This window comes from Hypoxylon fragiforme (genome assembly GCF_022984875.1).
Source record: "Hypoxylon fragiforme strain CBS 206.31 chromosome Unknown GGS25scaffold_6, whole genome shotgun sequence".
Lineage (NCBI taxonomy): Eukaryota > Fungi > Ascomycota > Sordariomycetes > Xylariales > Hypoxylaceae > Hypoxylon > Hypoxylon fragiforme.
In genome coordinates, this window is record NW_026054761.1 from 2,938,630 (window position 1) to 2,950,202 (window position 11,573).

The window sequence follows — 11,573 nt, forward strand, 5'->3', positions numbered from 1 at the left end:
CGGGCCGTAGCGCCCTGTACATACTTCTTCTTCAATGATACTCTTCTTCTTACCAAATATTATAACCTCGCCAAGCGATACATATGCACTACTTCCCGTCTACCATAAGACTCTAAGTTAGCCTGCCATCTCAATACCGTGAGTCAGCATAGAAGGCGGTTAACTATATCAATGGAGACGGCGAACACGTTAGCGATCCACGCATTACCCGAGAACAAGCGGCTGGTATAGTGTCTATCTGTCTCACTAGCCAAAAGTTGTTGAGCCATCCTCGGCGCTTCAGTGTTTATTCTATTGGTAATGAGCATCAGGGCCAGCAAACACTGAGCTGGCTTTGCTGTATAATATTGTATATTATTGTATTGTGCGGGGCATTATTATAACCATCAGCGCGGTTGTGCCGTTTGATTGCATAGGTAATCCTAGCAAGTCCAGCAAAGATCGCGATCAGAGATTGGCGACTACCTATACACAATCCTGTTCACACCTGGCAGTCATGCCCAGATCAGAGAGAGGAGGCAAAGGTCGGAGTCGTCCAATCCGATCTTCTGGAGGCTAGGACCTTTTTCCCTTTTTGTATTTGCAGAGACCGTCTATGTGTATGTATGTACATACATGTATGTGGTAGATCGGTGAAGTCACCATTCCTCGCGCCACACCACAAATGAACTGGCAGCCTGGGTTACTCTTTGTCCGTCTTCTGAATTCTGGAATGCTGAAATTCTGGTTATCCTGCATGGTTCATCTCACCACGAACATTTCTCATCCAATCGCGGAGAATCACAACCCATGCTGGGCGGCTAAGCGCTCACTGAACGCAGTCTTACCTTATTAGTGTCTGGAGCATCCAACATTCCTCCAATCAACTATTTTCTCTGTTTTCTTCTTCCGCGCGCCAGTTTGTTTATTGGTCGACCTTGGGTGAATTTTCTAAAATTATATTATCTTGTACCATCTCGGATTGCTTGTGTATTGATCCTGATTGGGTATTGGTATCGACTACTCGACTGATCCCACCTCCACGACTGACCTGAATGCCCCGACTGACGTTGCCCAACGAGATGAACCAGTCCTTTTTCGGTACTACTATTGTACTCTTACACCCAAATAGGATGTGCCTCTGGTGAAAACCTGTACTTGGTCATGCAGTTCAATGTTGACCATGCAGCTTATGGGCTGCTACCCATCCGTTACCGCTATAGATCGTTGAGTCGGAAGCGCTCAGTGTTGACTGCGTGCGACCTCTCTCCACACGATAGCCGCTTGCCATCCATCAAGCCTACAGTCATAAAACTACTCGTTTCCGGCCGCTTGGTAGGTCTCTGTTTCTTTCACATTTTTGTCCCTTAAGCTTCCTTGAGGTTGCCTCATTTCATAATTTGCTTCGTTGAACGAAGTATTACAGTCGTTAAAGCTTCTTCTTCCTATACCTTGCTTCAACGACGCTGGGCGTCATTTCTCATACCAAATTATAAACGTTTGTATTCGTTCAGTTTACTGCTCTTTATTTCATATTACGAAATATCTTTAGTATTTCTTTCCCCATATAAAACAAGAAAAATGACAGAATTATATCTCCTACCGTCGAGCACATACCAACCTCCCTCGCCTTCGCTGGCACGGAGGCCTGGGAGGTCACTTAATACAATAATGGAGGAGGAGTCGGAAGGATCACAGAGGTCGACGATGTTAAGGAATCAGCACACCAAGAGCACTTCGTCTAGCGAGATGATAACAATGTGGCTATCCCCACGAAGTGACCATTTCCCGACACCTCGAGGCATTCATTTCATGTCGGCTCCCATACTGCCCGAGTCTCCATCGACTGTCTCTGCCGATGAAAGCAACTCACCGTCGACAGACTCTTCAGACCATTGGAATAGGGCCAGCATGAGCACCGTTGTTACGGAATTTGACGATATATATGATATTTCCGATGAAGAAGACGCTCGACGTGTAGCTTCGAGGAAGTCCTCGCTAAAGCGCCGAAACAGCTCTCGCAACACGGCACTCAAACGATCATCAGTTCAGTCATCGACCTCGACTAAGTCCCTGCCACCCTTGGTTATCCCAGGACAGAAGGATGATAATGACTTGGGGAGGCCAGGGCTCAAGCGGCTCTTATCCCCAGTTCCCCCAACGCCGCCATCCAAGGTTGAGATGTCACCGGCTATGATGTCCTTCTTGAAGGCCCAGCAAGCTCAAGAAGTACCAACTGTATCCGCACCGCCATCCCTCGATGGAAGTCTAAGCTCCGATCAGATGGCAGCCATGTCTGCTCCACCGACACCAATAATCGGAGCGGAGGAGGATTGTGCTAACAGAGATTGGTCCGGCGTTCAACTACAGCCTGGTGCTTTGGCTACTTTGCAGGCATTATCCGGGAGCGAAGATAGTGATGACGAATACCCCTCCGAGCAGGTCATCGAGATATCTCAAGAGAGGATGCCGGAAATGTCACAGTCGCAGCAAACGCCACGCTTATTAACTAGCATGACACGGCCGGCTTTGGGGCAACAGCATCAATCTCTCAATGGGTTGACGAGACTTGATATTCCTTCACCGGGGGGCTTTTTTAATGGCCTCTCTCCCCGAACGAGGCACACATGGCATCTACCCACAATGACTCCGGATGACGCTGCGCCTCCTACTTCCACTACCGCAGAACAATTCTATCGAGCTCCGTGGAACGAACCTGCTCCCCAAGTACCAGCACTGCCTACTGTTCCTGTTATGCCTCCTCCTCCACCCCGGCCTCAGCGATTTGCAACTGCTCCCGTCTCATCAGCGCCGGTCGAGCAAGTTGTGGAATATAGAGGCACAATGTCAGACGGCATGCCGACAGCGAGGCGAATTATCGAGCGTGTCGTCGTGGCTGGAGACAACATTACGGATGAAGTTATTACAGCGCGACGCATTGAACAAAGCATGCTTCCAACTTTCTCTTCCGCTTTGCCTGAGCCAATGAGCCCCAATGAGGATGTGACCGCTACGGAAATTGTCACGATAAATGATCCCGAATTTACCAAGAAGCAAAAGGAAATTGCTCTCTCCAATCTGGATCGGACCGAAATGTGGCTCATGGCGCAAAAGGCATACCTGCAGGGCATTCTTCCAGAAGACGAAGTCAAGCCACAGGTAGAGCCCGTCATAGAGACTGCCGCAGAGGAGTCGGAGACGAAGGAGCCCGAGTCTGAGGTAGCATCCCCGGCGCAGAAGAAAAAGACGGTCCGCTTCTCCGAGGTTGCCAAGCCGAACATCCCCAAGACGTTGCCTTCCAAGATCGGACGGCAAGAGTCGGCATACTACCGTGCCTATCAGGACCACATCATCCGTTCTCGCAGCCATGATCCTTTTGTCCACCGACTCCCACGCTTCGAAGCCCTCCAGGCCCAGCGTACCTCGTTGCGAGAGATGCACCGCAACCAGCTCCTCGGCAAGTATCAACTGTCTGTGATGCCGCAATCTGCCAAGAAGCGTATGAGTGCCAACGTGGCTCGTGGTGATGATATCATCGTCGATGACTTTGAGAAGCTAAAGCGGGAAAAGGAGCAGGAGGCATTGTCGCAAATGTCCATGGCAAACTGGCACGTTGGTGCCACCAAGGCCCTGTGCGGCGGGCGTCTATTTTCCGCACCTGTTGCTAAGCGCCTCGCTCGCCTCTCCCGCATTGGTGGTCCGAAAGACCGTGCGCGCATTCTCGACCTCGGCGGTCAGGCTGCGTGCGACTGGGCTTGGAACTGTGCCATCATGTACCCCAATACAAAGGTATACACGGCGACGACCAAGGCCATTCGACAGCTGTCCAACTCCAACATCCGCGGCCCCCCAAACCACCGCCAGGTTGCCGTGGAGCGGCTCACGCGGTTGCCATTCCCAGACGCACACTTCGACCTCGTCTCGGCACGCGAGCTACAGTCGATCCTTAAATTCATCGGCGAGAACGGCGAGGACGAGTGGGACAGCTGCCTCAAGGAGTGCATGCGGGTGCTCAAGCCCGGCGGATACCTGGAGTTCTCCGTGCTCGACTCGGACGTTACCAACGCAGGCCCTCTTGGCCTCGCCAAGTCGGTCGAGTTCGGCTTCGCCCTCAAGACTCTCGGCTACGACCCCTCGCCCACCCGCATGTTCCTCGGCCGCCTCAACCGTGCCGGCTTCGACGGCATCCGCCGCGCCTGGGTCTCCCTCCCCATGGGCCCCGACCCCGCCGTCCAGCGCAACCGCAAAGTCGCCCGCGACAGCACCACTGGTGACGAGCGCCCCCTCGTCCTGGAAGCGATGGTCTCCGGCAGCACCGAGGCGGCGGCCCCCATCGCGGGCCTCGCCGGCAGCTGGTCGTGGGAGCGCTGGCTTCTCCGCTGCGAGATGGAGAAGGTGGCGTGCGAGTCTCGTCTGGGATTCCTCGAGACCGAGACCGCGGAGATGCGCGAGGCGGGGAAGTGCCTCGATGGTGTTAATGAGGTCCTTGAGGAGGGCCGTCGATGTGGTGCTGGGTTTAGGATGTTGAATGGGTTTGCGAGGAAGCCTCTTGCTACCGAGTAGATCTAAGAAGGGAAAGGGAAAGGGAAATGGAGTTTTGGGTGGGAAGATGTGAGTGAGCAAGCGGAGCTAATCGATCTCTTCGAGTCTGAAGATTGTCTCTTATGTACCTAGGTATGCATGGTCGGGGTTGGGGGTCGGGGTTTGTGTTTGGGAAAGGGGGGGGGGGGGACGAATACATGTGTGTATATGAGAGATATGAAGTGCCATGTATGGACGGTTTGACGATGATACCCCGTTTTGGAATTTGGAGAAGCAAAGAAAGCAAAGCAAATATAGTTAAACACATACCTACCTATACTTGAGGTGGTGGAGGATAACAAATACACTCCGCTACGCTTGAGGATATTTTAATATATAGACCTTTTAATGTCTATAATATGCTGGTTTCACCTTGCTGCTTCTCTTTGTGATGTTGAGGTGTGTTATCTTTATGGCCGTCATGTGGATAGCCTCATAACCTAATCTGCTTACTTGTACCAATCCATCCATCCACTGTCTGATCTTGATACTAGTCCCTGTTACCTACCATATTAGCCTTGCCACTCTCTCAGCTCCCAAACCACACCACCCCGTTCTCGGTCTATGCAGCTACCTAGTTAGGAAGCTCGTGGTGTCGCGTGCTGTGTAATGCAGGTACCCGTGGCTTTTACTCTCTACTCCTCCTACCTAGCTAGCTGGCTGGCTAAATACTTACATAGGTACCTAGCCAATATCCACGACAAGATAGGAAGCAATTACACACACACACACACATATATCTCCCTCAATATTTACCAAGGCAAAGCACCTAGCAAGCCAGCGGAAAGTCCCATTTCGGCGTAGGCATTCACTATACTCTACATACTACCTAACCTATATCTATCTATCTAACCTACCCACCCACCCCAGCTGGGTATGTGACCTCCTTGCCAATCTTGCCCTTGAAAGAGTTCGATTCCGGACCCCAGAGCACAAGCACGCACGCACATGGGGGCTTCCCTTTGTCGAGCATGGTGTGCGCTGTAACCCCCACTAGGTTAGGTAGGTAGGTAGGTAGGTAGGTAGGTAACTGAGGCTAGGCTGGGTTAGGGCCATATACATCATAGCTATATGTACCTACCCCAGCTTAGGACGTCACCCCCCCCCCCCCCCTGTTTTCTTTTCAGCTCAGCTAGGTAAGTACGATGAACGACATGGGACTAGCTACATTATGAGGGTTCTCTCCAATATCATGATACCTAGTTACTTACTCTAGATAGGTACTTATGTAATCCCCATATCTCACGATCACGATATAGTGTAGGCAGTTCGTCGTCATTTTCAGGTAGTAGATAGGCAATAGGTAGTACGCCGCATGATTAATAAAGTCCTGATATTCATATCCTAGCTCGTATGCACAGATACAACGTCCTCGTCAAGTAAGTAGCACTAACTAACACGCTGGTATCTTCCGAACTCCTGCCTACCTACCTACCTACCCACCCACCAAACTACACTCCTCCATTCGTTATGTATGTACCTCCCTTATGTACACAGATTCCTTCCCTCCCTCCCCCCTTTCTCCCCTCCCCATATTCCTAATCCCTGTCCGAATCCAAGTCCATCTTATCCACTCTCCCCGGTTCCATCACGTTGGCTATGGGGTTGTCGAGGGGTCCCTTCCCTTCCACTCTACCCTTCTCATCGGTATCTTCTATTGCCACCACGATGCTTCTATCATCGTTCTTCTGTGGCGTCGATACGCGATCTTTGAGCGCCTTGGGCGTGGTGGGGACGATGACGTTCAGTACGCAGTCGTCTAGATGTTCGTAGAATTCTTGGGCTGTGGAGAAGCGAGTCTGGCAGATGGAGCATTTGGCATCACCGCCGTTGCGAGAACTGTTCCCGGTGACGATCATCTTTCGACTATTAGGTGGAGTTTGTTCCACATTGTGTACCGCGGTCAAATGCCGCTTGAATACATCAGCCCTATTAAATGCCTTTTCGTAGGCTGTGCCCGGGCCTGGGCAAAAGGGGCAAACCATCGTCCCCTTATAGTGGGTTAATGCGTGCCTATTCTTGTCGTACTTTCGTGCGAACCCCTTGGTGTGATATTCGCAACTCTCTATCGGACACTTCTCGGGCCGTTCCTCCTGGTGCGTTAACATATGTGCAGCTAGATCCTTGAAGACACGACCACAGTCAGGGTGAGGACATCGGTTCCTATTGTCTTCGGCTTTGGGTATAATCGGACTGCTATGGGCCGTACTCTCCAAAGATGGCGCAATCGATGGTGCCAGTAATGGTCCTTGGGGTGGTGCGGGTGCTAGTCGAGGAGCTTCCAAGAAAGAGGACTGCCGGGGTAACGCGTATTCCTCGATCATCCTCACATCATTATCTTCTTCTCCACTAGACGTGTCATTTTCGTTCACATCGATGGACTGCCGCACTTCTCGCATCCAATCTTTTAGGACCGTCATGGGAGGCCAGTCGCCACTGGCCTTGCCACTTCTATGTGGGTGGAAATGAGCTCTACGTAAGTGAGCTGCGGCATTGTAATATGCGCCGTAACGCTTCTGTGTGACGCAAGCCTTGCACTTCGAAAGGGGTATGACGGGATGCGGGGAGTTGGGGCTGGAACTTTGCGGTTCCGTACAAACCCATCTCTTCACCAAAGAAGCATGTTTGGCATCGTTGTGTCTCCGAAGTTCATGCTCACCGCGGAAGCCCTCGGGATATTCATTGCATTTGGTGCAAAACACCCGCCGGAGTGGAGGCCGCTGATAGGAGGTCGTTCTGAGCTTGGAAGGAGAGCTGAGACCCCTCGCAATGGCCCGGGTGAACACTGGATTTTCCCCCACGGTATGTCTTCTCCCCTGTTCGGGGCCATCAAAGGCATAAGTCGCTGGCAATATTTCCTGGTCGCTTCGATTTGCCCATGGATCGATCGGGCGCCATTGAAAAATGGGCTTCCGGGCTTCGTTAACTTGGCCAACCACAGGCGGCTGCTGGTACGAAACGTGCCGATAAATAGGCGTCCGCTGTCTAAAGAAGCCATTAAACCCAGCATTTTCGTCGAGATAGCCACTTCCAAGTCCAAGAAGAAAATCCTTAGATGACCGAATTCCCAATGCAGCCCAATCATCCTTGCGAATGGCAGCTATCGTACTAGCAAACAGCGCGCGGTCATTTCCTTCCAAGTCTAGGGCTACATCGTCAATGATCATTGGTGTTGACCAAGCAAATACACTCACCAACGCCTTATAGACACAGTGCATAGTCGTCGCTCCCGTGGACATGGGAAAGCCACCTTGCGCCTGTGAAGAAATCGCTCGCGAAGGCGTAGAGATAAGATCGGCCAGGATCGTCCTCACAATGCTGAAAATACAGAGCGATACGAAAACAGCCAACCAGCTCTTCGGATCCGAAATAACCCTACGCATAGTCGTACTCTCGAAGGACTGCAGGAACTGGACCATGCAGTTGTATATCAATCGGTTTCGTCCCTCGTAGTCTATATCATCTGGTGAACTCTGGGCACTGGTTACGTTGGTTAAATTGACCTCGGTACGTATCGACGGTTCGGGTTGCTGTAAATCGTAGAACAAGATCTCCCTCAAAAGTAACTTGGCGCGATATAAAACGGGATATGTCATCGCCTCCGATTCCCGGCTCTCCGACAGGAAACCCGTGAGTCTGAACAACTCCCAAAATTGGAAAGGGACTCCTTCCGCATTCCAACTTGCTGCTAGCACTTTTAATACCGGTGGCGGTTTATCCCTCGGCTCTTTCGAATAAGTTGCCAACGTAGGGTTTGGCATAGGCAAGGATGCCAAATCTTCAGTCCACCAGAATCCATCATCAAAGTCCAGGTGGGTGTTGACCATATCCGACATGTTCTGGCTTACAAGGTAAGTCCGTTCAAGATAGTCGTTCATATTCCGTCGTCTGGCTAGAGGTGACGTGACAGGGGTATGTACTTGTCTCGGAGACAGGGCTTCTATTCTCGTGTAAGTGTACATGACTTCGATAAAAAGAAAACTTACAGGTGCTTATATTTACCTGGTAGCATGTAATCAGCTAAAGCGACCAGAGGGCCACGATGGCATCCGAGTGTACCCCAAAACTCATCACTGGCAGAAGTTGGGGGTTCGGAGCAAAAGGCGCAATCGTCTTTCGAATCGCACTACCAACTATAAGCATTTATCCAATTCGATGAGAAATAAGCTTCCTTACTGGCTTTGATTGGACCTTGCAACGAAGACACGGTCCAGTATCCCGCGGCAGCCTCAGTTCACCTATAGATTCGAGTCTCCCATGCCCAACTCTACTTCGCTTCAGGGGTGGAAGCAAAGAATCGGGCTCGGAATCTATCGATCTTCTAGGCTGAGGAGGCAGCTCACTTCCAAAGTTGAAGACAATTGCCGACTCACGTCGATCTCTTGGTGGGTGGGTGGCGTTGGCCAATGGAGGGAGGGAAGGAGGAACAGAAAGTCTCGGTAAGGTAGCCGGCGAGCTCCGGTTGATATGGTCGGAGCTGAATAGTCGTGACGATGACTGATCTGAGAATATGATCGGGGGGATGGTACCCACTGATAGGCCCGAGTCCCTCTTTATGGAAATAGTATGCTGTTTCAGGTGCTCGTCTCGCTCCTCGGGATTCGAAAACCCGTAGATATAATACACACATCGGTCATCCCAACACTTGAAGGATGCCTGACGTCTTGATATGAGAGGTATGGTTTCTCTCATCCTCCATCCCCGAAATATGGGATCATGAAATGAGATGTTCTTATCCAACCAAGCATCGTAGCCAGGGGGTGAATCATCCTGGGCGAATAGCTTCAAGGCATGCAAGAATTGCCCATCATGGAGATCCAAACCTATTTTTGTGACGACATTCCACGTTAGGTAAGAAGAAGAAGGTGGTGGTGGTGGTAGTGGTGGTGATGGTGGATGTGATGTGATGGTGAAGGTGGTGGTAGTGACGAGGAGGATTATGAAGAAAGGAGAGAGAATAACAGGATAGTCCAAAACTACATACCTTGATCTATTAAGAAGCTCTCAATGCACTCACATCTATACTGCAGGGTGCGGGCTTCCTCGACATCAGATAATATGGGAACAGTACCGGGAAAGTCTTGAGAAAATTACGCATCAGAATTAGGCACGACGCCAATTATATATAAAGAGTATAAATACGAAGAAATTGTATTTTTCTCCCACGCGCACGAGACTAAAATGGAGGCACTTACTTTGACTTTTGGTATAGGCCTCCAGAGCTCTCAGCTTCCTCCGGAGCATGTCCAGCTCGAGCTTACTGTTTGGGACATACTTGGCTGGAATTAAGGCGGCCAGTTTCGCCTGGATTTCAGCTTGCTGCTCGAACAGCTGTCTAATCGTGGGGTCTAAAGACGGATCAAAGCCGGGTGCGACTTGAACTTCTCGGCTCTCGAGCAGCGAGCCGCGACGGTCTAGTCGAGGCTCTAAAGAGTCGGCCGCCATACTCCCTCCTCTGGAATCCTGCCGTTGTTGCGCCGTGCGCCAATGTCCACAGGTCGGACCTGAAGCTTAACTCTTTTTTCTGTCTTTCTTTAAATAGATTTTCTTTTTTCGCCTCTCTCTGCTTTATACTTCTTCGCCTATTCGATTTTCCGTTTTCCGTTTTCCCTTTTTTTGATAAGCCTCTGTCTGCCTATGCCTGTGCCGTATATAGTATATATATATATATGTATGATATATATGTAAATGTATATGTATATGTATATATGAAATATACACACACCACACAAGACCGAACGGCGAACTGAACTGTGCCGCAACAAGCGGGCAAGGTTTTTAAGACTAAAGAAAAACGTAAGGCCACTCTTCTTCACGCTCCTTCTCGCCTTACTATCTTCTTCGCTCGCGCAGACTCACTTCCCGCTTGCGCGCGCAACTTGGCGGTACACATCAACTGCGGTTTACAAAGGACGGAAGGTCAAGTATAAAAGTGATGTTCATGGCGGAAAGGCCGGCCGAAGGGGTTGTAAAGGGAAGAGAAGAGAAAAGGGCAGGGACTGCGCCTCGTGACGAAATGGGCCAATAGTAATAGTAAATTTAAAGATTGGCTGCAGGACGCCTGTCGGAGACGATGTTGCGAGGGGAGGGGTGTTAGATAGGTATGGTTAGATGTGGTTAGATGGATTAGACGTGAACGTAAGAAACATCTGGCTGGATGGATTTTTTGGGGATCTTTTTTATCGATGTAGTTATTGTGTATTGTTTCCTTGTGGGGGTTTTGGGTAAAAGAGAAAGGAAGGGATAAGAATATAACCTCTTCTATTTCTCTCTATATCTCTCTTTTTTATTTCTCCCTTTTCTTTCTTTCTTTTTTATTTCACCCAAGTAAGATGGGTGTCTCGGTATCAAGAAGGAAAGAGTAAGAAGAGGCAGTATAAAAAAAAAAAAAAAAAATAAGAAAATAAGAAAAAATAGGATTAAAAAAAGATAGCACGCAACTTATTAGCTAAGAGCTTGAAATTGGCTAATAAGTTTTGGGGTCGTCGCGATCAATCAATCAAAAAAAATATATACCGATAGTATGTACCTAACAACCTTCAAGAACTTCAAGCTTGTACTACTTTAATGTAGCCTGGAGGACCAGTGGAGGTAGTGGGAAAGGCTGGCTAGACGAGAAAAAAATTGGTGGGGCGACCACTGCGACGGCAGATTACACATGCACGTAAAAAGGCCAGCTGCCACCATTATTTCCAGGGGGATAACCCCATATTAAGATACTATGCGTGTACTAGCTGCCTAGGTACCTACCTATTAAGTACATACTATGCAAGATGACTGATAATCAGGAAGGGGGTGCAAGGTGTAAAAGCAAAGGTGCAACGCCTTGCAAGGATTCTAGCTCCCGGGGTGCCGGGGTATTCGGGAGGTCGGTGCGGAGCGTCGGTATGTACCTATTTAGTCGTCTTACATACATCCCTAGGTACCTACATGTAGGCCTATGTAGCCTGGAGGTTATTATTCAATAATTATTGATACCTCCAGGGCTACATAGTACATCACTTGATAGTATA

The 11,573-nt window shown here is 49.8% G+C and overlaps 2 protein-coding genes across 2 annotated transcripts; one reads left to right on the top strand and one right to left on the bottom strand.

Moving 5' to 3' along the window:
* Positions 1–1,455: 1,455 nt before the first annotated feature.
* GGS25DRAFT_344778 (uncharacterized protein) lies at positions 1,456–4,925 on the top strand. The gene has a single exon (XM_049257993.1). It carries the CDS (start codon positions 1,561–1,563, stop codon positions 4,540–4,542), a length of 2,982 nt encoding a protein of 993 aa, XP_049116042.1. The 5' UTR covers positions 1,456–1,560; the 3' UTR covers positions 4,543–4,925.
* A 1,173-nt stretch (positions 4,926–6,098) lies between these two features.
* GGS25DRAFT_523166 (uncharacterized protein) lies at positions 6,099–10,005 on the bottom strand (the record flags this gene model as incomplete). The annotated part of the gene is made up of 5 exons (XM_049264373.1): positions 6,099–8,500; positions 8,563–8,686; positions 8,737–9,536; positions 9,578–9,640; positions 9,756–10,005. The coding sequence occupies 5 exons, from the start codon at positions 10,003–10,005 to the stop codon at positions 6,099–6,101; spliced, it is 3,639 nt and encodes a 1,212-aa protein (XP_049116043.1).
* Between the last annotated feature and the right edge of the window lie 1,568 nt (positions 10,006–11,573).